This window comes from Bombyx mori, chromosome 5, assembly GCF_030269925.1.
Source record: "Bombyx mori chromosome 5, ASM3026992v2".
NCBI lineage: Eukaryota > Metazoa > Arthropoda > Insecta > Lepidoptera > Bombycidae > Bombyx > Bombyx mori.
This window is the reverse complement of record NC_085111.1, coordinates 11649956-11675914: the sequence shown is the minus strand read 5'-3', so window position 1 is coordinate 11675914 and position 25959 is coordinate 11649956. Positions and strand designations below refer to the sequence as shown.

General features: G+C 37.3%; 1 protein-coding gene across 3 annotated transcripts; it reads right to left on the bottom strand.

The window, feature by feature from the left end:
* Positions 1 to 12: 12 nt before the first annotated feature.
* Positions 13 to 24386, bottom strand: LOC101740603 (uncharacterized). Of its 3 annotated transcripts, none has more exons than XM_004930090.5 (6): positions 23613 to 24386; positions 8236 to 8305; positions 4353 to 4581; positions 1350 to 4271; positions 1149 to 1266; positions 13 to 1049 (listed from the first exon to the last, which is right to left on the bottom strand). In XM_004930090.5, exons 3-6 carry the CDS (start codon positions 4531 to 4533, stop codon positions 986 to 988), a joined length of 3285 nt encoding a protein of 1094 aa, XP_004930147.2. In that variant the 5' UTR covers positions 4534 to 4581; positions 8236 to 8305; positions 23613 to 24386; the 3' UTR covers positions 13 to 985. The 3 variants fall into 3 exon arrangements, with proteins under 3 accessions (XP_004930147.2, XP_012549296.2, XP_062524701.1); XM_012693842.4 differs by having other exon boundaries at positions 4353 to 4576; XM_062668717.1 differs by lacking the exon at positions 8236 to 8305.
* Between the last annotated feature and the right edge of the window lie 1573 nt (positions 24387 to 25959).

Below are 25959 nucleotides of genomic sequence, written 5' to 3'. Positions count from 1 at the left end.
AAAAAGACAAGGTAAAATTGCAGTATATTTATTATTTACAAAACTTCAAAACTGTTACCACTACAATACTGTGGACATATACCTAATTAATTCAACTATCGTTAAAACTAGGTCGGTCAGTGGATGGTTTCGGATTTCGTTGTTTTTATAACAATGACAATTGCAAAATGTTTTAAAAATTTCATATACATATATATAAAAGTAAAAAAATAATAATAAACGAATTACCAATAAGTGCTAAGAAACAATCGTATTGCTTAACAAATTTCAATGGACGGAACAGATTCGCTGAAATGTTATGATTAACGACTATCATAAACTTTATGGAAACGTGTTTTATTAAAGATGTTTTTCTTTTGTTAAACTTACTTTTAGTTCATCTAGTAATAAAATGCTTTGGCAGTCATGAAGGTACTCAATCGTGAGAAATATTAATCAGTCGGTTCACTTCAACGTCATGAGTTCATGCTTCGTTTGTATTTAGCTTCAACTAAGTTACTTACAATACCACGATATAACGAGATCTAGCATTCCTAACGAGACGATAACAGCAAATATGTTACAGATTACACTAAGCGCTAGATATTACGATGCCTCTAAATCTATTTTCATTTACGATACATACAGTCTTATTTATTTTACGTAAGCCAAAAGAATTTTAGCTTTGAAACAATATTATAGGTTAACCCATGTTATTGTATTCGTTGCGACTGACTTTGCACACGTACATATTTACAGCAACCTAATTAATTAATTATTATCGCATCTTTGAAAGATTTAAATTAAGTAAATAGTATAAACACTATGAAGTTATTAGGGCGACTGTAAAGCAATGGAAAAACGTATCTGGTTATTATTGTTGTAGGATTTAAAAAATATACCTACACGAAACTTATAGGGTTTGCCTTTGGCTGGAAAAAATATTATTATTATGTATTGCACGTATTTCTATAAAATAAGCTTCTTTGGGGACGTTGCTCTGGAACTATTCCCTTTTGACTTCGCCACGGAAATTTCCAAGGGGCTCTACGGATCTTGACCTGGGTGCTCTAAAATTTATATATTTTTTAAATTTAATTATCATTAGGTAGGTGTATAACTTTTTGATACATAATTTACGACAAACGTTTCCTTCACATCGTATTTACCTTCTTCGTGAAAGCGTCAGTTCTATTTTTCCCTCTTTTACTTGTTTGAAAAGCGATATGGCACCGGCATGGCTTAGACCACGCGTTGCCACATTGTTAACTGACAAGATCTCGTCACCTAAAACATATTAATTACAATTAATCGAAACGTTTTTATACTTCTATTTAATTATTATTATTAACGAGAATATGAAGTATCACCTTCAACTATTGTTCCTTTATCTGCTGCTTGTCCATTAGGAAATACCGTCTTAACGAATATACCCATTTGCCCTTTTGGCGAATCAGTTCCGCCTACAATGCTGAAACCGAGGCTTTTATGTCCAGGTCCTTTCCAAAATTCAGCTTTATGCAACGAATGAGAGTAATGCCCACCGTGTGGTCCATCGTGTTGGGGATGTGGATATTCTTGACGAGGAATATGACCACGGTGACTCTGAGGATTACGCTGCGATCCGACCCTGTTGAAGAATCTACTTCGACTGCTGTGCCTTAATTGCTCTGGAATGCTTTCAAACGATCTGTTTTGGTACAATCTAGGCACGTGTTTTACGAAATGTGATGTATTTTCTTTTGTGTCCTTGGTTAAATTACTTTCGCATATAGAATATTGGTCGCTGCTTGGCTGGTTTCTGATGCCATGGACTGATATTGGTCTATAATTGTTATGTGATGGTTTAGGAGAAGACCTTAAAGATATTTCTATATTTGTAATATTTTGTAAAGAAGCTGAACTTTGGGCATAGCAATGCCTCTCCAACAACTTTTCATCGTCACTTTTTTGGTTCGAATGTGGAGGAGGTCTGTTATTAACTTGGGTTCCAGTTTCTGATTTTCTATTGACTTCAATTCTGTTAATATTATTATCGTAATTTAACAAATTATTGAAAGGCCTATTATTTGAGTTGTGGTAATATTGTCCATCAGCAGGAAAATGTGTCTCGATAGTGATTTGACTTGGTGAAACAGGCTTGTGGACAGTCTGTGATATAATATCTGGTGGATTACTAGGTTTTTGCATTATTTGTTCACGAGATTGACTGCTTATAATCCTGCTGAGAGTAATCGGAGTTATTTCATCATGAGCCATTACAAGATCAACCTGATATCTTTGAAATAATGTTCCATCTTCAAACGCAGCTTCAGTCGAACACGAGTTGACAATGTGCTGAACTTCATTTAAGGAAGATAAGCCACGCAAAACTCTGCCATTCACATTTACAATTTCATCACCTATCCTGAGTCGTCCATCTTTATGAGCTATACCGTCTAAATCTAATTTTACTACAATGTATCGAATTTCATAGTTTGAACCACTACTATCAAAATCTACTCTATGTTGTGCTAGATATACTCCTAGACTTTCATCTAATCTTGATTTCAGTAGTCGAATTTTCCTAAATCTTTTCATACATGAACCTCTACCAAAAATAGTGGGTTCTGCTTGGGGTAGATGATTAACATGTGCATTTGAGTCTGTGATCGTGAATTTGTTTTCAGATGCAGTGTGTCCATTTTCAACCGGTACAATCTGCGAGTGTAGTAATTTTATTTGTCTTGTCTGGACTCTTTCATCCAAAGTAATAGTTTTATAAACGTAAGGAGGTTTTTTATGTACTGTTTTCTTTGGAAGTGGCGGTGGTTTAGAATTATTATGATCCATCACGTTATAAATGTTATTGAGATTCGAAAACTTTTTGTCATCATTTTGGTCACTGTCACATTTATGCGAAACACCTTTTTCAATAGGAAAAAGAGCGCACGGAGTGGAACTGCGCCTTACTGGAAGTTGTACTCGACTTACATTTATTTTCTGATTCAAACTGAGTTGTCTAGAAAAAGTTGTTTTTTCAAACCCGGAATCTCTTTGATCTTTTAATATGGACCTGTTGCCCAAATGACTTAAATAATTAGGTGGGGAATGATTGCTATGCTCGTCAGTTGGTCGTCCATCACTGTCATATCCAGACTCATTTGAACTTACATAGTTACTCAAACGATGAGCTTGTATTTCACCGTTTTCTGGCCCATGTTGTATACTTTGTGTTGATGAGCCTAATTCATTTCGAAGATCCCTCATAGAACCTACTATTGAGTTGTATTCATATACTGGTAAGCTGTTTCTATTTCTTGGTATCAGCATTGGATCGTAGTCAAGTGGACCTCTTTGAGAAATCATTGATGATCTTCTGGGCACGTCGTCGACTTGATCTGCTGGATATAAGCTACAATCGATTTCGTTAATACTTCTAATAGAACTACGAGTAAAGTCGTAATTATTTCTTAATCCATTGTTAAGCAGTAAATTATCTTCGTAAATCGATATACTATCGTTACTCTGATATCGTTCTTCTGATCGCGAATTCGTTAAATATAGTCTTTCTTTGCGGAATTTGGGCGATTTCCGAACCATTCTTTCAGAAAAACTTTGTCTGATGCCACTTGTTCTCTGCTGAGATGTCATACTGTTTTCTTCTGGGAGAACTGACAGTTTCGATCTTAAAAATGCGTAAGGAAAATTAGGTTTTTTACTTGCGCCATTGTGATGTTGCCCATCATTTAAATTCGGTATATTATCGCAACTAACGGCTTTAGTTGATGATGTTACTAAATTATCATCACCAAGAATAGTCTTCTGTTTAGTGGGAGACTTTTTGCTTTCGTTGCTTGCATTTTGTAAATCTATATCATCTGAAGGATCATCAGCTTTGACATATGTCGATAAATGTGATGTGGAACAACTTCGATATAATGACGGTCCACTGGCAACAGGATAATTTTCTTCTGGAGGTGGTTTATGCATATTCATTGATTGTGATTTAGGCGAATTTAACATTCCCGTAGATCCCATTCTGTGAAAAAATGATTTAAAGGGACTCGGCGATCTATCTCTGGAACCACTTTTTATGGAATCTGTATCATTATCCTTCTTAAGGGAGGCTGAATCCGATGTACTTCGCCCCATTTTCCATTGTTGTTTCTTTTTGTAATGGCCAGTAATAGCTACCGTTGTTTCGACTTTTAAATTCTCGCTGTGCTGTGGCTCATCATCAGTTTCTTTGACTTCAGACTTTTTTAGCATTTCTAGTTTCTTACCCATTCGCCGACCCCATGTAGCGAATACTGAAAGTGAATTAAAAACGATTAAAAAAAAACCATTTTTGAATGATAGTTAATTTTAATGCAAAGAATGTACATAAATACCCTTCTTCATTTCTTTGACATCGTCCTCCATGACCATGGCTGGTAGGGCCGTAACTAGAGCGAAGTCGTGCTGTGGGGTGCCGGGAGCGTCTGCGGCGGCGGCGTCTCGGCGCGGAGACGGCGTCGTGACGGCACGCGACCCGGTCACTTCCCTTCGCTTCGACCCGCGGAACAGGCGCATTGTGACCGATCACGCAAACATAGCGCCACACCGAACGCGATTTCTGCTCTAAAAATAAATACTGAATTAAACACTGAAAGCGTATTTTAATTTCATCAATTTCTCTCATCTCTTAGCTCATGATGATCCATTTCAAAATCGAAACAATAACAATGTTAGTAATTAAACGTTTTCCATATATAAACACGATATACAATGTTGGTATTAATGCTCTGTTTAAGACGTCGTACTTTTTGCCCACACGCCTGCCAGATTCTGCCGAGAAGCAGGGAAGGGCGGGGCAGCCGTTGTACTATAGAAATGGGACTTATAATGTCTCACCCAAGGCGTGTGGAGAGGCATTAACGTTGATGATGTGCATGGCCTCCCGTAAACATTTAACATCAGGTAGCCGTAGGCACGTTCACCCGTCTAGGCAATAAAAAAATGCTATAAAATAAATCGTTCTCGTCAAATACATTAATAAATTTCTCAACATCGATGGGGAACTAATTCGATAACAACAAAATTAAAATTTGATCTCACATGAAAAATCTACTTAACTTTTTGTATATCTAATTTGCTGATTCATTAATAAGTGAATAAGATTTGAAGGGAAACAACAGAAAACTATGCGAAGTAATAGTAAAATTCCAGTTGCAAATAATAACCAGCTATTATTCTATCTTAGGAGCACAAACTGCATTTATGTTTCACTCGAAGGATGCTAGTTAACATTTAAGAAGTTACTAAACGTTTAATTTTATTTTAACTGTAGTTTAGCAGGAAGTTCAAAATGGAATGAATGGATGAAACACACCCACCCACACAGATGCTTAAATTACTCATTGTTTTGGATTTTATTTAAAAATATAGCAACAGAAACACCTGAAATCAAATATATCGTATGTAGACAATATTCTGTTTTTATCAAAATATAAAAGCAAATTCAAAAAACGAAATAACATCATCTAAATAAGTACGAAGAAATTAAAGGGCCATGAAGCATAAATGATTTCGATTTAAAAAAAAAACACGAAGTTAATAATTCCTCCGACTTCCTTCGTCTTCAAAATGTGATTTTCACTTAATGTTAAAATAGTCTTGGTAATCAGACAGCGTCTTAAAGCTTTGAACAAAAGAGAAAAATTATCAAAATCAGTTATTTCAGATTCATTGAAACTTAGAATATGCGGGTTCTAAGACGCAAAACTTTCTCCGGTCGTTTCACGAGTGCAAAATTCATTCCATATGGCGATTAGATAGCCGCGCGCCTCAACTGAATAATAATATAAACTATTTATGGAATAATGTGTTATTTTGTTGATGACGTAACCGTCCATCTACTGAGGAAGCGTCGTCTTCCGGCCGGATATGAACTCAGTCCGCTTTATGACCACCGTCGGTTGTGACAGCTATTTTTAGTGTATTAATAAAACAAAACTATATGTTATTATTTTTAATGCATAAATAAATTATTGTAATAATTATTGATGATGATTCGGTAAACGACAGCGAGAAGATCTTCCACCGAGCGTGAAATTGTTCAGTAGACCGACGCTCCGAATGTTATTGTATTTGTGCAAGTTTATCTTGAGATTTTCATTAGCGAGATTCAGACATTTGTCAAATACCGTTCTATGAAGGCTTGCCGCTACAATGAGTAGTTTGTTAAAGCACAGTGCCATTAATGTTGCTATATAAAGTGACAAACAAAAAAAAAACTACAGACACGTCGGAATGTTTGGTTTGTGTACAATGAACTTATTTTAAGTAGTATTTGAAATCGCCGTGAAATGCTATTAAAAACGTTTTATTGGTTGGCGCGTACGTGACGTAACCATTATTAAAATCATGTTAATACAACAAAGCTACTAATATGTTTGGATATAAAATGTCATTGTTTGAAAGGCAGCTGTCGCGTATGGGTCTCATTCTAAGTACCTGCGATGTAATAAAACCATGCCACGCAGAAGTTTTTAGAAAAATGTTTACAACAATGAGACGCCGGCCGGTTGTTACTAGGTTACAAAAAACAAGATTGTGTAGCGAAAAAATATGGTAATTTCAAATTGAAGCCTTTCTGGCTAGAGTAATGTTTAAATATTGTGACACATTCAGATTACTTTGGGAGCATTTTCCCGTTTTTTGTAAGTAGGTATTTTAAACGTTGCCGCAATACAGCAGAATTTTTTATTAAACATTAAATAGGGAATCTTGTGTTCACACATTGGTTGGTAGCGCTGTTTTGTTATTTTTTTGCTGCGGAACAATCATTCGTTCCGGTTCGAAAGGTATGATAGCAGTTACGTCGATTCATTTGAAATTTGGACATGGTATCTCAAGCATTTATGTTGTCGTGTACATTTTCTTTGGTTACCGCTTTGCATTAGGTGAAATCTATCTGGCCTAATGCAGACAACCATTATTTTAAATAGCTTATGACATTATGGAACTAATTACACTAAATTAATAAATTAAATGAGTTATTTGTATGTACCACGTCTATATCACGCATGTACTATTAGTAAAATACGGTTATTGTCGTTGTAAGCGCTAGAAGTTGAGCACTGATACTTTATTACGCAATATCTTAGCTTCCCAATTCCAAAACTTAGCTATGGTCAGCGCTCTTCATTTATTTTTAATGAGATGTGTATCAGCGCTCCCAATTTGAAGTATGATTAATGCTCCATCGCTGAATTCTGTATCGCTATAAAGTAAGTTTATGTAATTTACTCGATTTTCGTTTAAATATGTTTAGAACACATGAGGGTCGCATTTGACGGACGTTGACATCGCCGAGCCGCTAGGCAGGTGTACGTACGGCAACAAATAGCGTAGTCACGATAATATAAAGCGTCTTGCACGGTTTAATGTAGATGCGATAATTCGTTGTACTTTTACTAAATTTGTTGAGTTATTCGCTGTCGTAACGAATCCACGAAAATCAAATTGGAATAAAAAGGTTTTTTTTTTCTCTTTCTATTTGAACAAACGTGCTCTTAGTTCGACTGGTATCATTGGTTTATATGTATTTATTACGCTTATATTTTTATTATTGTAATATGTATTTTTATTAATTGTTTAATAATATGCGTAAAGATTTGGTCTATTTTGATAGATCACTGTGAATATTGTTAGGAATAATAGTATACCGCAACATACTTGCTGTATCTTTATCAGAATTTCTTTAAATAAAAACGGTTGACCGTACCGTCTATATTGTACACTTATATCATACCTATTTAATATATAATATGTATAATGTTACTTGTATTTTTGTGTGAAATAAAATATACTCTCTCTCTCTCTCTCTTTCTAATATAGATCCACTCTGTCTTTTTTTTAATTTTTAATTTCCCCACCATTAAATCGGAACACGAAACCACTTGGCGGCAGAAGTAGGCAGAATGCTGTATTAATCGGCACGAGCTTACAATACCTACGCTACGTAAAAATATTAGTTAGTAATCACGAAAAACAGTTTTGATTATATATATTTTTTGTTTGATTTTATAATTAGAAGTTAATCTTTCATCTTGCTTATATGTTTTAAAAAAAACGTTCTTTTTCTTCGGGATAAGCCTGATGAGCCTTGGCATAGTCTCATCGTCAAATACCAATACGGTTAGGCCACGGATGCTTTAATTGAAGCGGCGATTCAATCATAACTTACAGCATTTGTATGAAAAGGAGTTTAATTCGAGCGTGATGACTCACCTTATACAAGTACACATGGGGATTAACACTGCGCTAGCGGCGGCCGAGGCACAGTCGTTCAGAAGTTGAACTGAAAAGAGCACAAAGCCGTATTTATATTTACATCCATAAATAGGTTTTCAATTGATGAAAACTACGAAAATTCTTAATCTATACTAATATTATAAAGCTGAAGAGTTTGTTTGTTTGTTGAACGCGCAAATCTCAGGAACTACTGGTCCGATTTAAAAAAATCTTTCAGTGTTAGATAGCCCATTTATCGAGGAAGGCTATAGGCTATATGGCATATAGCTAAGACCAATACAAGCGGAGCACCAATAAGAATGTTTCAAAATCGGGGCTATTATATGAAGAATTGTTCCCCTTTAAAAGATCTAAAATAAAGTCTGCGACAGCATATGTCTATTCGTTAAGGTTGGCTCACTTAACGTTTTCTATGCTAACCAAATTTGTTGTAAAATAAAGCATTATTTGTGAAGTCGCGGGCAAAAGCTAGCTAGTAATACATAATAATATAAAACTCGTTACCCTGCACCATTGAATAGCTATTAGATATTTACAAACGTAATACAATCAAACAGGATAAACTTTTCGAAATGTGGTTCTAATATTATATTTAAATAAACATAAGTTAACTACGCCTTCGCTATCATAATTCCAGGCCCGTCTAAGGATCGGAAATATAAAAATTCCAACACACAGAGAGTTTTATCGCCATTTATTGAAGGACAATAGAGCGGCGTTGAAAAAGCGGTTAATGGCTATGTATAAAGGATTTGAACCGGCCACGTAAAATGACATGCAAACACAGAGTACGAACCCTTGGAACTCGATTTATTTGTAAAAAATGTCCTTGAAGTCAGCTAGCGATCGTTTCTTGAACACGTCTCTCTTCAACTCACTAAAATAAGTTGTAATGATATTCTTCCGCCTTTTGATTGTTTTGGTTCTTACACGTTTTTATAAATCATTTCCCACGTCAAAATGTATTTAAGCGCTGTAATACCTAGTTTTAATTTTGTTATTGTGCCTTTTTACTTATCAAAGGAAGTTAACGATCAAATTATGTTCTTCTATTAGTCAATCGTTTTGTATCGCTAATTATACTTGAAGTGTTTCTTGGCTACTTATGACGAGTACGCAAGCAAGCGGTCAGTCGACGTGATTAAACACCAAAGAACCGTTTACGGTAAAACAGCTATTCAAGAAAACGTCCGACAATCCACGGTACGGCGCGTGCTCACAATTATTCCGTTGATTAATTATTATACTTGTCACATGAATACTCGTTTGTTTACTAATCTATATATTAATACGTGAAGCAAAAACTTTGTATCCCTTTTTACGAAAATTGCGCGAACGGCGGAGTATGAAATTTTCCACACTTATAGAGAATCTATAGAAGAAGTGCACAATATTAATATTTTTTTAAAATAATGCATAAAAGATACATTAAATTAATAAAGAAAACATTACACACACTATATACCATGATTTGAGGCACACACACATGCATACTATTTATTGTCAAACTTTTGTTCTTGACGTATGTTGTCAAATTGAGACTAAATATTGTTTGTCTTTTTAATATTTTTTTGTCTTAGCGAAATTTGTGATTATAGAAGTATAAAATAAAATCGTAATAGTGTACAAACTTACAATTCCAATTAATTATAGTCGAATTTCGACTACTGCGGGACCTCTAGTAAAATTATAACGTGCCAGTATGTAATGTGTGTTGAAGTAATGTTGAATGTCTCGGACTGGTCAAAGCATAATAGGCGAAAGTTTGCATTTACGGATCAGTCTATTCATAAATTGAAACGTACGGTGTACTAATAATGAAATGGTTTATAAGTGTCTTGAGATATTAAGTATATATCGAAGAAAATAATATCTGTAAATCTTTCACAATGAAGTTAGGGAGGATCTTTTTGTCTTAGATTAAGCTTTCTCTCCAAGCTTAGTTTCTGGTGTAGGCACGATAATTATTAAGACACGTTTCTCTCACAGCGGCTACCACACACTAAGTATTAGCATACAGGTTTTGCTGCTACCTGGCTTTGAAACAAAAAAGAAAAGTATTGTTTTTATTTGAGAGTGCACGTAAAACACCACGGAATTTTACAAGATAATTTACGTATACACTTGAAGTTTCGTCGAAAACTATTGCAAATAGTTTTGAATTGTTATTAGCATAGGCTTTCAGAAACATCATCCAAAGAAAGATAATGGGAGGAGATGGTCACGACCCTCAGACATGAGGAATGAAAATGTCTTGTTATTTTATTGTAAATTTTTACATTAATAAAATGCAAATCATAGAACACAAAAAGAAGAAACAGAAAAGTCCCTTACGGTGGCATGTTGTAATGGCTACTACTGAATGAACTACTGCAGGTGTACTACTCGAGGAAAGTTGACGAAGGCAAGTGGCCGGGGTGAAAGAGTGTAGGGGAGTCGTTTAGTGGGTAGGGTCCTAAATTCCATCCCTTGGGCCCGCGGCCCACTCGCAACATCTGTTGACCGTCTAGACCCACTGCCATACCCATAACCTGCGTGCCACGTAGGTGCGGGGACCTCGTAGGAGATTCGGCTTCAGGCTCGAAAAAAAGGCAAGAGGTCGGGCCTAAAATTCATGCCAAGTCCCTATGCAGTTTGATAAGAGGACATACTCTGGTCATGACCTATGCAAGCGTAGTGTTCGCTCACGCGGCCCGCACCAACTTGAAACGCCTTCAAGTCTTTCAATCCCGTTTTTGCAGGATAGCCGTCGGAGTACCATGGTTCTTAAGGAATGTGGGTCTCCATGATGACCAGGAGCTTGACTCAGTCAGTATGTATCTACAGTCGGCATCATTGCGCCACTTTGAAAAGGCGGCACGACATGAAAACCCTCTTGTCGTTATCCCGATCCATTAAAGGGCTTTTAGGTACCTCAAGCACTGGTCACCGTCCTCGTTGAACCGAAGGGCTCGACAAGTGAATTAACCCATAGACACAGCCCACTGAGTTTCTCGCGGGATCTTCTCAGTGAGTCGCGTTTCCGATCCGGTGGTAGATTCTGCGAAATACTGCTCTTGCTAGGGCCAGTGTTAGCAACATATCCGGTTTGAGCCCCGTGAGCTTACCTACACGTCAAGGAGAAGCTGATATAGCCTCTCAAGGCTATCAGCATAGGTAGGAAAAAAAGAAGGACATACTGCTTTTACCTCACATAATATACGATAAAGGCAAGAAGAAGAGGAGTTATTGTTGTTATTGAAGAAGAAATCTGGGCTATCACACCCTTCAAACTGAAACTGCCGACTGCTTCGCACTAGAAACTATCATGACGTAAGTACTAAGGGTTTTATACGCTTTACGCCTCAGTAATGAAATCAATTTGTATATCTTTAAAGGTTTCATTATTAAACCGTGTTCTTGTTCCATAATCGTGGAAGTATCTCGTCTTAAGTACGCGTTTTCTTAAGAAAAGGTCTTGTTCATAATAAAGGAGATAAATATAAGAAAAAAATATTTTACAAGATGAGTTTACCATGTAAGATGAATTCATCATTCTTCATTCGAGATGAATTCGCAACCGCAAACCAATATCATACTCTGCTTACAAATATTGAATTTAATTTTATGTCCTTGCAAGATTGTAGAATTATACTCAAGAATAAAGAAAATCACATGTTTCATTTTTTTTAAATAAACTAACGATATATTATTTTGGTATCTCATTAGCATCAGTTCACAACGCATCGGTAATATTATGTGGTAGCTGCGAAAGGAGCTCTCAAGACATGCGGTGACCCGCGAATCAGTATTTGAGCCGAGGTATCCTAACATTGCAGTGCTGTGGTTATCTCGGCCAAGATCATTAGTGTAAAGTTTCACTCTGAGGGACATTTGTAATGTACCGACGGTAATGCCGCGTTGCGAATCAAGATTTAGTATTGTTAATCAACAATCGTTAATGGCTTATCAAGGTGATCTTTGAATAAGTTTAAGATTTTTTTTAACCTTTAAATAATGGAGTACAATATTATAGGCTTCATACTTAGCAACGTTATTTAATGTATATCCATAATAATATACTGTTACATCTTATTTTATTATTAACAGGAAGATGCTAAAACCTTCATTACGCATCCCGCGTAATATGCGTTTTAGAAGCTCGCTAAAGCGTATAACTTTAACTTAGTCTTTAAACATAAAATCACTTTAGCTGTATTCTCGAAATAGTGTTTAGTTTACATATTTGCGTTGAACAGTAAATTTAAATAGGCAAGGTAACGTAGGTAATTGCTATGTTATTTGTTTTGAAAGTACTTACACCTTTTTTTTTTTAGAATAAAATTAAGGATAAAACATTTTTATATTTTTGAAATAAGATTGTCCATTTAAATAGCAGTATATTAACTAAAAGTGTATTAAGAATGTTAAGAGTAGATATAATAAATAAGAATAATAGAAGTTTGTGGCCTATGAGTAATTTGCCGTGGATACAGTTATGGGACCAATTTACAATCACGTGGGCGGTGGAGGGACGAAACTCACACGTGCCGTGGGTGGACGCAGCCATTTAATAGAAATGCCCTACGTAAGCGCTTATCCTCCTACACCAAAATGCTCTTTTTACGACCTACAACAATATAACCCTTAATAAAATTTTAACACTCTCATAACCACCATTCATTGTATACAAAACAAAATCAAGTACAACAAGATTTGAATGCAGTCTTTTGTAGCTTGCGCTGGAACCTGTTTGCAATGAAAAAATGCACCATCGTTTTTAATTACGGTCCGTCATTTGTTACCATTCCTGAAGGATGTTGGGGACTCGATATTGACTTAACAGATAATATTTACGAGGGTCAATGCTCTTTAACAGGTAGTTGATTAGATTAAAACGATGTACCAAAGGCGGTGTTGGAAGTTAAGTGGTCTCGCATTACATAAATCCGGCATAGGTAAATCAAGCACGTCCAGCTATGAGACATTAATAGCTGGTAATAAAACAAACTCGACTGTTTCCCCGAACCGAATTAGATCTAAAGCACTTTGTATTGAAGATATTTACGATATAAAATAATTAGCATAAGAGATAATTTTGTTGCAACACTGATTAGCTCGGGGTCGTTTGATTAATTTTGTTTATTTATTGAGGTTGAAGTGTTATTATCTTTATCTACGCATCTGCGGCTGTATTTTAATGTTAATGCGGAGGATGTTTTCGGTTGTACAATAAATATCAAACTGAGAGCTCACTGCCCACACTCCGTTTACATTCATTTAAACAATATACATACAAATATTGTCATACGTCTACGGTCGCTTACGTATGTTCATTAATTCTGTGGCCCAGAGCTAAAAGGGCTAAAGCGCTGCTTTATTGAACAGATACGATATTTTTTGTGTTCAAGAGTGTTAGTTTATCAAAAATTAAAATAAGTTTTTTTTTGTGGTACCACAATAATTGCCATGTAATTATTAAATATTATTTGTGGCTCTTTTTTTCCTACCTATTGTAGTGACCTCGAGAAGTCATACTAGATTCACCGAACAAGTAGGTGAGCTCACGGAGCTCTAACCAGAGGACGTTGTTAACACTAGCCCTAGCAAGGGCAGTGCTTCGTGAATCGACCACCGGATCGGAATCGCGACCCACTCAGAAGATCCGGCGAGAAACTCAGTGGGCGTTTGTGGCTCATTGTTCTAACGCTTAATACTAAAAATAGTGATTATTGATATTCGCGCTATTAGCACCAGACCGCAGAATTATAATCACTGTACTGTTTATTTGGTTTCATGGCGTTCTAGTCTGTCATCACGCGAGCATGCTATTCACAAAACAACTAGATCGGATCACGATACCAGATTTTATGATCCGGAACTGGCGGTTATGATTTGTTCCACGCTTAATCCGTACGATTCGTTAGTGAAATGATTCACTGTTTCACGTTTAGCAACCAGTATGACTATTCTTCACGGATACGAAATTTATCAGCACATTCCATACGTTTTTTTATTTTTTTATTTATTGCCTTTGTAGGCAGACGAGCATACGGCCCACCTGATGGTGAGTGGTTACCGTCGCCCATGGACTTCAGCAATGCCAGGGGCAGAGCCAAGCTGTTGGCTACCGCTTAATACTCTCCACAAGCCTCGTTTGAAGAAGGACATGTCATAGTGCTCGGGAAACACCGTGGAGGGGAGCTCATTCCATAGCCGGATGGTACGTGGCAAGAAAGATCTCTGGAAACGCACTGTGGATGACCGCAGTGGCTCCAGGTAGTATGGATGAACTCTACTCCGGTGGCGGGCAGTGCGATGGTAAAAAAAAATTCGTGCTTACAACAATCAAATTGATTATACTTCTCTATAGCTATTGTTGTGTTTTTTCGTTTATTGTGTTGTAGAGCTCACAGCCTTTTTGAAGCGGTTACCGGACACTAATTGCATCATAGTGTAATTAAAAATAAAATTGTTAAGGGCAGAAATACGCAGAATGACGTATGATACCTATCAGTGAGGGCCTACAATATAATCTGCCAACATTAACCTACATAGTGCATAGTAAAATTAGAAGCAAAATAAAAATTACACGTAATAATGTTTGGATTTTTAAATTTACTTGAAAATCTAGTGTCCTATCTAATAATTAACTTATAATATGTTTTTTAATTAAGGTTCTTAAAAGCTTGAACATAGTATCCTGTGTACATATGTACATTAGTAGTGTATTATTTCAACACAGTCATATACAATAAAAATGAATGTTGATTCATGCTATAAGCACGTTCTATACAGGAAGAAGATACTAAATTATGTGATTGTTTATGGTCGATTGAAATCAATACGTCGTTGTAGCGTGGTCAAGTGATCTACAATTTGCAGTTATTGAGTTACCTAAATGGTGTTGCGTGCTGCTCTGATTTTAATAGCTTGTTAGTTTCAGTGAAAGCCGCTGAGTTACTTAATACGCGTAATAGACTCAGTAAAACGATTCTCGACCAGTCTGGGGCGGCCGCTTACGAACGTCTTTCATTAGTAAAAATTAAAATTCCAATCAATACTTATCTCTGTTCATTGAAACCAGTTCGCTTCCGGAGTTACGCCAAACAAGTTGGCGGCCAATTTGTTCTTTTTTTAAAACACTTAGATGATGTTTCAACCATTCGTTCGCTGGTTGTGATTGTGCAAGGCGAGAGATTTAGGAGAGTGGAGCTCAGCTCGTAAATCTTCTTAAAGATTGCTATATAATTAAATTAAAATTATGACGTTTCTAATCGCCATTGAGAATCTTTAACGATATTCCTATTAGAGCATGTAATAAATTACGTGTCGTAAATCGTAGAGAAGCTGTACAGAAATAATGAGATTATGTTCGCAACAAAGTTGTAAGTTATGAAGTCTCAAACTAATGAACGGGTCCTGCCCGATCGTCCTACGTATCTAAATGCATTCGAATAAAAAGCTTTATTTTGTATAGATAACGTAATTGCAGTAAAGTTCGATCTATTAGATATGGTATTACGTTCAATTGACATCTCTGAAACAGTTATTCCATAATGACTTCTTTTATCTTGAACATTATCACGTCCGAGCCCTGTGACTCAAATGGTTCTTCTTGAATACATTTCATTTCGTATCTGTCTGATGACGTCGCATCGATCTATTGATAGTTGCTGTAATTTACTGTAATATAAAATATGTACTTAGTGTAATAAATACACTTAGTGCAAAAATAATAATATTCTCCGATTTGTTTATTGCATCGTATTCAACTTTTGTATTCAAGTTTAGAAATTAGTGAAATTTAATCTCATGCAATGAAATTTCTAATGAACGTATATTATTTTAATCGAATCACCGCGGTAATGAAATGCATTTTAAATAAAACTCGAGCTCTGTACTTGAAATTCACTGGACGTTAACGATCACAACTATGCGCCTTCAGTGGACGTATCAATGATTGTTACTGCTGATCTAGATTAACTAGCGGTCCCGCAGTAGACGAAATTCGACTATAATTAATTGGAATTGTAAGTTTATACACTATTATGATTGTATTTTATACTTCTATAACCACAACTTTGCCAAGGTTACACTATAAAAATATATTAATAAAGACAAACAATATTTAATCTATTCTCAATTTGACCACAGACGTCAAGAACAAAAGCTTGACAATAAATAGTATGCATGCGTGTGTGCGTCAAATACATGATATGTAGTGTGTGTAATGTTTTCTTTATTGATTTAACGTATCTTTTACGCATTATTTTAAAAAAATATTAGCATTGTGCACTTCTTCTCTATATTTTCTATAAGTGTGGAAAATTTCATACTCCTCCGTCCGCGCAATTTTCGTAAAAAGGGATACAAAGTTTTTGCTTCACGTATTAATATATAGAAGATAATTGTGAAGCTCGATTGGCATTGAGGCCGCATGTGTGTGCGCACTTCACGAAACATTGCAGCTGTGAAGAAACTAGTGGCGATGCGGTGGCTGTTCGACCGTCAAGAGATAGAGATGCGGATTATTGAATGTATGCCAGCACACTTCCGGTGGTCGATTCAGCGGAGCACTTTTTTCGACGATTTCAAGTGCTAGCCAATTCTCTCAGGCTGAGCCCCGTGACTTCGTCTATTGGCCGGGAGAAACTGAATCACCCCTCAAAGCTACACGTGCTTGGGTTGGAAATAAAATATTTTTCTTTTTTTTCTTCTTTTTCTCCACCTTATCCCACTAGGTGGGGTCGGTACAGTTAATTTTTCTCTTTCAGCCGTCATCTCAACACTCACTCCTCTCTCTCTCATATCGTCATTCACACACTCCATCCATGTCTTCTTTGGTCGACCTCTTCCCCCTCTACCTTGCACTACCATTTCCATACATCTCCTAGGAACATGCATCTCCTCTCTACGCATCACATGTCCATACCACGCTAACCGTCCGCTCTTTACTTTGTTGATTACCGGGGCTACTTTCACACTTCCTCAGGTTGGAAATAAAATCGTACTTCAAAAATATAAACCAGAATATTTGTTACGTAACTAAGTTGATTTTGTACCAGGGGTATTATTGAGATCTGTGACATTGAAATCAAACTAACATGACCTATGAGATTACGGAGCGGATTTTTTGAGAAAATCATATTTTTTTTGTATTAGGTACATTATTACATAATGAGTTTCTAATGATAGTTACACCGCGTTATCGCTTTTGAATTGAAAGTCCATTTCACATGTGAACGTAAGAGTAAGACAATGTAAGATCGATGTAAACATGCGCTAACCACTTAATATCAAGTGAGGCCTGCGCTTGATCACTTTTCACTATAAAAAAACAAAAAGGGAGAAAACATGGCGTGAGCTAGAGTTACACTTCATTTATATTAATAGGTCATCCAACTTGATCTGAAGCTATTAACGGACAACATAAATTTGTTTGTAAGTTTCAGTTAATAAGGATTTTGTTGAAATTGTAATAAATTTATAATTATATTTTGCATGAAACAGCTGTGAATTAACTAATTAAAACAATTATTATTAATTGGCGCTCACTCCAGAATGTCAAAGCAAATTGATCTTATTAAATTATTTATGTTAGAAAGTAGGCACCGTTTTACTGTATTGTTTATTCGAATGTTATACATATTTATTTATAAACGAGTGAAATAACCGTAGTGAATGTTATTCAGCGGGATATGAAATAATTTCGGACGTGAATTAAGATAATAAATCTTTCGCGGTCGCGGTCCAGTGAGTTCACTCGAGTGATTTTAACGGGCGCATCGTCTTAGTGTTTTTTTTTTTAAATAGCAATATAACAGTAATTAAGACCAATTTGTGCTGGTTCTTGATCATTGAATTATCTCGGATATGTTGATTGCAATATGCGTTTCGATTTAACTATCTCGGGTCTGGTTAAGGAAGAACGGTAAGCGAATGAATCGAGAAGTCGTCGTGGCCTAACGGATAAGACGTCCGGTGCATTCGTGTAGAGCGATGCACCGGTGTTCGAATCCCGCAGGCGGGTACCAATTTTTCTAATGGAATACGTACTCAACAAATGTTCACGATTGATTTCCACGGTGAAGGAATAACATCGTGTAATAAAAATCAAACCCGCAAAATTATAATTTGCGTAATTACTGGTGGTAGGACCTCTTGTGAGTCCGCACGGGTAGGTACCATCACCCTGCCTATTTCTGCCGTGAAGCAGTAATGCGTTTCGGTTTGAAGGGTGGGGCAGCCGTTGTAACTATAATTGAGACCTCAGAACTTATATCTCAAGGTGGGTGGCGCATTTACGTTGTAGATGTCTATGGGCTCCAGTAACCACTTAACATCAGGTGGGCTGTGAGCTCGTCCAGTCATATAAGCAATAAAAAAACTTGTCGGACATTATACGGAGAAAGTAGAGTACTTTTGAACTTTTAAATTTATTTATTTATTTATTTATTGCTTAGATGAGTGGACGAGCTCACAGCCTACCTGGTGTTAAGTGGTTACTGGAGCCCATAGACATCCACAACGTAAATGCGCCACCCACCTTGAGATATAAGTTCTAAGGTCTCAAGTAAGTTACAACGGCTGCCCCACCCTTCAAACCGAAACGCATTACTGCTTCACGGCAGAAATAGGCAGGGTGGTGGTACCCACCCGCGCGGACTCACAAGAGGTCCTACCACCAGTAAAAGGTAAGTAAGGTAAGTAAGGTAAAGGTAAGTAAATATTATCTAAATAGTTATATAGTAAGTGTAATTAAAAAACATTAACAGATCGTTTTTTTTATTTTATTGCATAGATGGGTGGACGAGCTCACAGCCCACCTGGAGCTAAGTGGTTACTGGAGCCCATAGACATCTACGACGTAAATGCGCCACCCACCTTGAGATAAGTTTTAAGGTCTCAAGTATAGTTACAACGGCTACCTCACCCTTCAAACCGAAACGCATCACTGCTTCACGGCAGAAATAGGCGGGGTGGTGGTACTCCGCCTGACTTTGTGATTCACAAAAGGTCCTACCACCAGTTAAGATACAAGATGAAAAATTGAGATCGGAATGACAACGGACGGAAAACACAAGTAAGTATGTAAGTTAAAAGCGTGCGTGGCCTTAATGGTTAAAACGATGTTTTCATCGTATCCAGCTAGGAAAACTATTTAATACTATTTGATTTGAAAATTGTACAGAACATTACGAACAAAATATTATTATGTCATTACAGTATATTTTTTACTGCCTTTGTAGGAAGACGAGCACACGGCCCACTTCATGGTAAGTGGTTACCGGCGCTTATGGACGTTGGCAACGTCAGAGGCGCAACCAAGTAGCTGTCTACTACTGCGTAAGTACTGTCCGCAAGCCTCGCTTGAAGAAGGACATGTCATAGCTATTTGGAAACACCGTGGAGGGGATTTCGTTCTAAAGCCGCATGGGATGTGGCATAAAAGATCTCTGAAAACGCACTGTCGATGAACACAACGGCTCCAGATAGTTTTCCACAGGAGAAAATCGCCGGATCCCCGTATGTGGGAGTTGAACCTCACTAAAACTCCTGCCGCTCACAGCCGGCGCCCTACCCCGGACCGGGTGGGAACCCAGTCGGAGCTATTGAGACGGCGGGACAGGGTTTACGCAGAGCATATTACATCCATCCCGCCGTGGCTCCACATAGTTTGAATGAACTCTCTTCCGATAGCGAGAGGTGTGATGGTAAAAAGCAGATGGAGGGTCAGTCATCTCGAACAGCCAATTTGAGGGGGAGGCGGTCATAATTGCCAAGCTAGGCTGCGTGGGTCATTATGTCGAATCTTGGGGGAGGCCTGTGCCTGGGCTGACGTCTGTGGGCTGAGGATGATGATAAAACCCTAAATTTATTCTTTATAGTTTCGTTACATAACGATTCGGAATCAATTGAAAAAAAAAAGTATTTTTGATGTGGTTTTTTTCTAATGCTATAAATACAAAACGTTCTGAACAACACATCAATTTTACAAATTTCAAAACTGACTTCTTAACCCAGGAGACCCCAGATGATATTTCATCAAACGTTTCTGCAGCAATGTGATGTTACGAAGTACTTTTTACGACCCACTGTAATTATATTCGAATTGAAACAACTAATTACTATCATATGTTATCTTAAAACACGGATTAAAGTATACCTACCTTAATTACCTACAATTAAAATTTTATTTAAATTTCCATTCTGATCTTTATACGATTAAAATTGTTTATTCCGAATGCTTAATTGTGGCACTCTAATTCCATATATCTGAAATTCTCGAATAAGTACTAATTCGAACGATTCAAACAAAATAATAATTAACCGGAGTAATTAGGACAATTTCCCAATATGGTTTCATCTAGTCTCCTCTGTCTATACTAATATTATAAAGAGGAAAGATTTGTTTGTTTGTTTGTTTCGAATAGGCTCCGAAACTACTGGACCGATTTGAAAAATTATTTTTCCATTAGAAGCCGACATTGTCCCTGATGAACATAGGCTACTTTTTTTTCATTTTTATTTTTTTTATTTTTTTGGTTTCATGTGTGTTTTAATGTTTCCGAAGCGAAGCGAGGGCGGGTCGCTAGTTGTTAATATATTTAGTGACCCGGCTTCTTCAAACAACAACTATTGTCAGATCGCCAGAAGATGCTATCACCGCTACATTATTTAGTGCAAAATGACAAAATTTGCTTTAATTAATTTTATTTATCTCGAGTTAACACAATAATTGAGTAATTTATTAGTGGCGGAAATTAAGTGCATAACGTTTTTCCTCGTAATCGCAAAAAAGGAAGCTCATTACAGATCTAGCGTTAAGTGGTCACTGGAACCAATAGACATTAGCAACGTTAATGCTGCCGCCCGTCTTGATACATGAGTTCTAAGTCTCAGTTTTTACAGCACAACCGCTGCCCCACCCTTCAAACCGAAACGTATTACGGCAGAAATAGGCAGGGTGGTTTAACCTACCCGTGTCAACTCACTAGACGTCCTACCTCCAGTATCTTTTTAGTCATCCTCACCTCGTCTGCTTAACTTTTCCGGCTCTTCTTATCTTCAGTACTGGTGAAGGTTTACCCATCGCGTATTGCTAAGTACCTACTACCATCCTTTTTAATTGTTGTAGAGAAATCCCTCTTCGCACATTGTGCGACTGCTGTGGTTTAGGCAGCAAAAGATTTGCATTTCATATTAGGTATGGCCCTGGACGAAGATTTAATTAAATCCATTTGAGTCGTAGTGACGAATTTTACATTCTGACTATCTTTTCTACCTCTATCCGTTCTCAGATCAATACCCGCGACAAGAAACGAGATGAGGCTAAACTTGGCCGAAACCACACAGCCATTAATTGTACACGATAATTCCTAATCACAATTAAAACTAATTTGACGATTTAATCTGGCGTTCATTATTTTCATTGCATTTTAAAGCTTTCGTGGTCACGGACGACTAAAGTGCTATTCGTCGACGTTTGAATATTTTGCTAACTACCCAATAAAATGAAAATAAACAGCGCGAGATTAAGTAAATCGTTAACGTTGTTTTAATTATAGCTAAGAATCCCGAAAATAAATTATGCTCTGGTAGGGTAACCATCATGCCATCATTCTCATAAAATAATAATTCAAAATTTGATGAATTTTTATGAAGGAAGGATTAGGTGGCCCTAAGGCCTTTTCAGTATGGACAGGTGGGCGAGCAAAGGCTCAGCCAGGAGGAATAGGATTTGTTAACAACTGCCCGACCACCTCCAAAGGAGACCTAACAACTCAAGAGCAGTTCGTGCCGATCGGCATCGGATCGGCATCGCGACCCGCTGAGAAGATCTGGCGAGAAACTCAGCGGGCTTGGGTCAGTTGGAGTACGGTTACCGGGGTCCCTAATCCTGTTTACAGTGTTAAAGCTGAAAACCTCTAGTGCTGAGGATAATGTAATGTAAAATTTGATGTATTCGCTTTTAATTGACATAGATGCTAAGACGAGCCAAGGACTATTACAGAGGATATTTGAAATCACAATTTTTTATCGGTACAGTTGGGTAAATGAGCTCACGGTCGACCCGCTGTTAAGCAGTTACCGGAGACTGAAGATATCACTATGAATGCTGTTACCATCCGCAGACACAGCCCACTGAGTTTCTCGCCGAATCTTGTCAATGGGTCGCGTTTTCGATCCGGTGGTAGATGCTACGAAGCACTGCTCTTGCTAGAGCTAGTATTAGCAACGTCCTCAGGTTAGAGCCCCGCGAGGTCATCTATTACTACCTTGGAAAATCTAGTAAGAGTAACCCCTTGAGGTTACTAGATTAGGTAGGAAAAAAATCAAACTGAAACACGCTACACGAAACAAACACATAGTCGTGTGGACTTACAATTTGTCCTTCCACCAGTAAATAAATACAACACGAGACTTATTATTCATTCGATATGTAAGTGATATATTTAATTGTTAGTGTAGCAAGTGTGCTGTAAACCGTATTTCTAACGCAGTAGGTAATTTTAAATTAATCTCATGTCTAAAAGGGGGCTGCGATTATGATGCGGGAATGGCGTTTTGTAGTCCCTTAATACCGGGTGAGCCGTGAACGAGTTTGTCCATTTAAGGCCATAAAATGCAGATATAATTTAAGTTAAATCTGACTTAATTTTTTAATTACAACGATGTTTCTTTATTATCTATAAAATTTTCGTTCTTATTACTTAATGACGTTACGATATCAAACAATTACCCATGTATAATTATAATTTCTACTAAGGGATAACACAAACCTAAAGCGGTAATAAAATTGGGTTTGTTTCATTACGGACAGCTGCTCTTCCTATTCGTTTCGGCTTTCTTTAATGTCTGCGTTTCGGTGTAAAAATATCCATGTGTTTTAAGAACGACACAAACCCTATTTGTGGATTTCAAATCAAGATTTTCAAGTAGGTACTAATGCGCTTCTTTATGCTCTCGTGAAAGCTGAATTAAAATATGTTTTTAAAATCATAGCAGTTCATTTTTTCTTTTAAAAGCAGGTTTCAACAATCTGATTAAATATATATTTAAAAATGCAAGTAAACCGTATCATCTGACCCAGTTACTTAGTGAGGAGTGTGCAGTTTTGTTTTATTTACCAATTCGTATTAACCGTGACTGTCTGAAATTAGACGGCACCCAGAATGGAGAAAAGGTGAAAGTAAAACTTTTATTAAATAAAAAAGAAGCAATTCATAATGTGTACAAGATAAATTGAACGAAAACTTAGCATTCGTAAATATATTTTTGGTAATTTAGCGCTATTATTATAGTTATAGTTAGTTTAAATTTTTTTGAATTCGGCGCAATTCAATTTTTAAAAGGTAAACATAACTTACTGTCGAAACTAAAATTTTCCAATTTGCTAAAAGCTCGAACGATTCACCCGATAAATTTAACTTAAAGAACACACAATATGTCAACACACAACACTAGTGTTTATGTTAAACGTATTAACCGAGTCACAGTCACGTAGTAGTCGAGAGTACGTTATCACTGGGAGGTGCGTAAAGACATGCGGATCGATGCGAATGCGGGTATGTTTTGATAAGGGCGGGCGCGGACTGGGACGCGGGTTCTGACGCCCGCTGAGCTCTGTGGCTGATAGATGAACGTCCCGTGCGGTGTGCGCGACGTAACTGACGCAGGAGCCTGGTCGACGGCGGTACCGCGGCGGCTCACAGTACCTCTCTACAAATACAACACGCTCGCTCTACAATGATAAGCTCCTCGAAAAACGATGCACGCGACAAGTGCATCCATTCATCCTCACTGCGGAGGTGCGCTTCGATTTAACGATGCGAACAATGGGATTCGTGAATCGAACCGTCACCGATGATGGGCTGCTATTGTTTTCTGTTATGTGTTATGTTTTTTTTTTTTTTTGTATACAGCACGAAAATCGTATCGTGAATTGAGAAGTGTCATGAATGAACGGCCATTAGTCAGTTGTTGTTCCACATGAATCAAATGAGTAATTTAAATATAATTCCTCCATAATACTCGTAATATATAATTTATTTTAATTATGTCAACTAAACAAAAATGTATTCGATCGAATTGAGTCATAGTTCGTTGTTTAAAACGTTTCCTTGAAATGATATTGTAATATAAATTGTGTTATAATATATATTTTTTCATTTTGGTAATTATATCATTATAGCCCAAGAGCCCGCGACAGCCAGACCTTCGTTATTTTATAAAAGCTGAAAGTTTCTCTGTGTATGTCTCCAACACAGGTAAGAACGACTCGCGATTATAGAGTTTCGATTGTGGTTACTTGGGCAGGTAACAGGCAGTAAAGGTATATAAAATAGTACCTTAAATTCGTTAAAGTATAAAGGTTTTTTTTTTAAATATTTACTCCAGAATATCTTTAGAAATCATGATATCCGTTGCCGGACACTTTTTCCAGTTGTTACCCCCTGCCAGACACCCCTAAACTTTAATAAATTTTAATTATACTTTCGTTATACTATAAAAGCTAAATTTTATATATGTTACTTAGGGACTTATAAAAATATGTTACCCCAATAGCCGGACAGTTTTAATGGTTCTTACATCTTGCCAGACACATTGAGAGCCCGCTGTAGGTGCGAGCGCGAGGTAGCAACTGTTCAAGCGGGTGTGAGCGAGATAGAGTGCTTAGTCTATTGTGATCTTTTAAGGTATCCAATAAAAAAATTATTTTATTACGTTCATAGCAATATTATAGAAAATAAAAAAGGTTATTTTAATATTATAAAGTACAAACAAAATATTACATGTCAAAGAAAAATATTTAATCGTTCTTATAATTTTCCTCATTGTCGTCGATATTGAACTGATGAATAAGGCGATATCAATATCGCCTTATTCAGTCGAGTCGGCCTGAGGGGCCTACGAGGGGGGGCATAGCTACTATCGTATCCGATTTGAGAGTACGAGCTAAGCGGTAGTAAGACCTTTGAGAGGGCGCGAGTCCGTCTAAGAAATCAGACCATCTGGCATCTCGGACTTCGGCGATGCGAGACTTTACGTCGCGTTGTAGGGCACGCATTCGAGTACGATTTTCCACTGTAGGATACCTGTCGTAAGCGCGTATCGAGGCGTTCTTAGCTCTAAGGAGTTCCCTAATATCGTCGGGCAATTTGAAGCGGTGAAGGAAGTCCTCCGCCACAACTTGCTTCGATGACCTATCTAATGTCGAGGTGATGTGTGACGTTAAGATGTCTATGGCTTCAGCGGTATCCTGAGGAGACGGGGTAGAGTCCGGGCTAAACGGGAGCGATGGTGGATCAGATTCAGCCAGGCTAATGCCCAGCGTGTGCCAATCCACCACAGTCCTAGTGACGGGAACGGAATCGGGAGCGCGACCGAGCTTCATAATGACGGGGCGGTGGTCTGAATCTAACTCTAAAACTACTTCGATCGAGTGTAAGCGCAGAGTTACGTTTTTTAATAACGCTATGTCGAGTATATCCGGGCGATGCGCGATATTTAGCGGGTAGTGAGTCGGGGTTAGCGGAGCGATGATATCGAAGGCGAGATCATCGACTAACGCGTCGAGCCGCCAGCCATTAGGGGTTGTGGTGTGTGAGTTCCACCTGATATGTTTACAATTTAGGTCGCCCGCCAGAATGACAAAGCTTCCCATGCCGAGTAGCGCCTCTATATCACTGCTTAGAACGGATAAATCCTATAAAC

Coding starts and splice junctions, on each gene's coding strand:
- LOC101740603 (XM_004930090.5), bottom strand. CDS start 4,533: ATGCGCCTGTTCCGCGGGTCGAAGCGAAGGGAAGTGACCGGGTCGCGT. Junction 1,267..1,349: donor TAAAGGAACAATAGTTGAAG/GTGATACTTCAT, acceptor AATATGTTTTAG/GTGACGAGATCTTGTCAGTT. Junction 1,050..1,148: donor CTGACGCTTTCACGAAGAAG/GTAAATACGATG, acceptor TATAAATTTTAG/AGCACCCAGGTCAAGATCCG.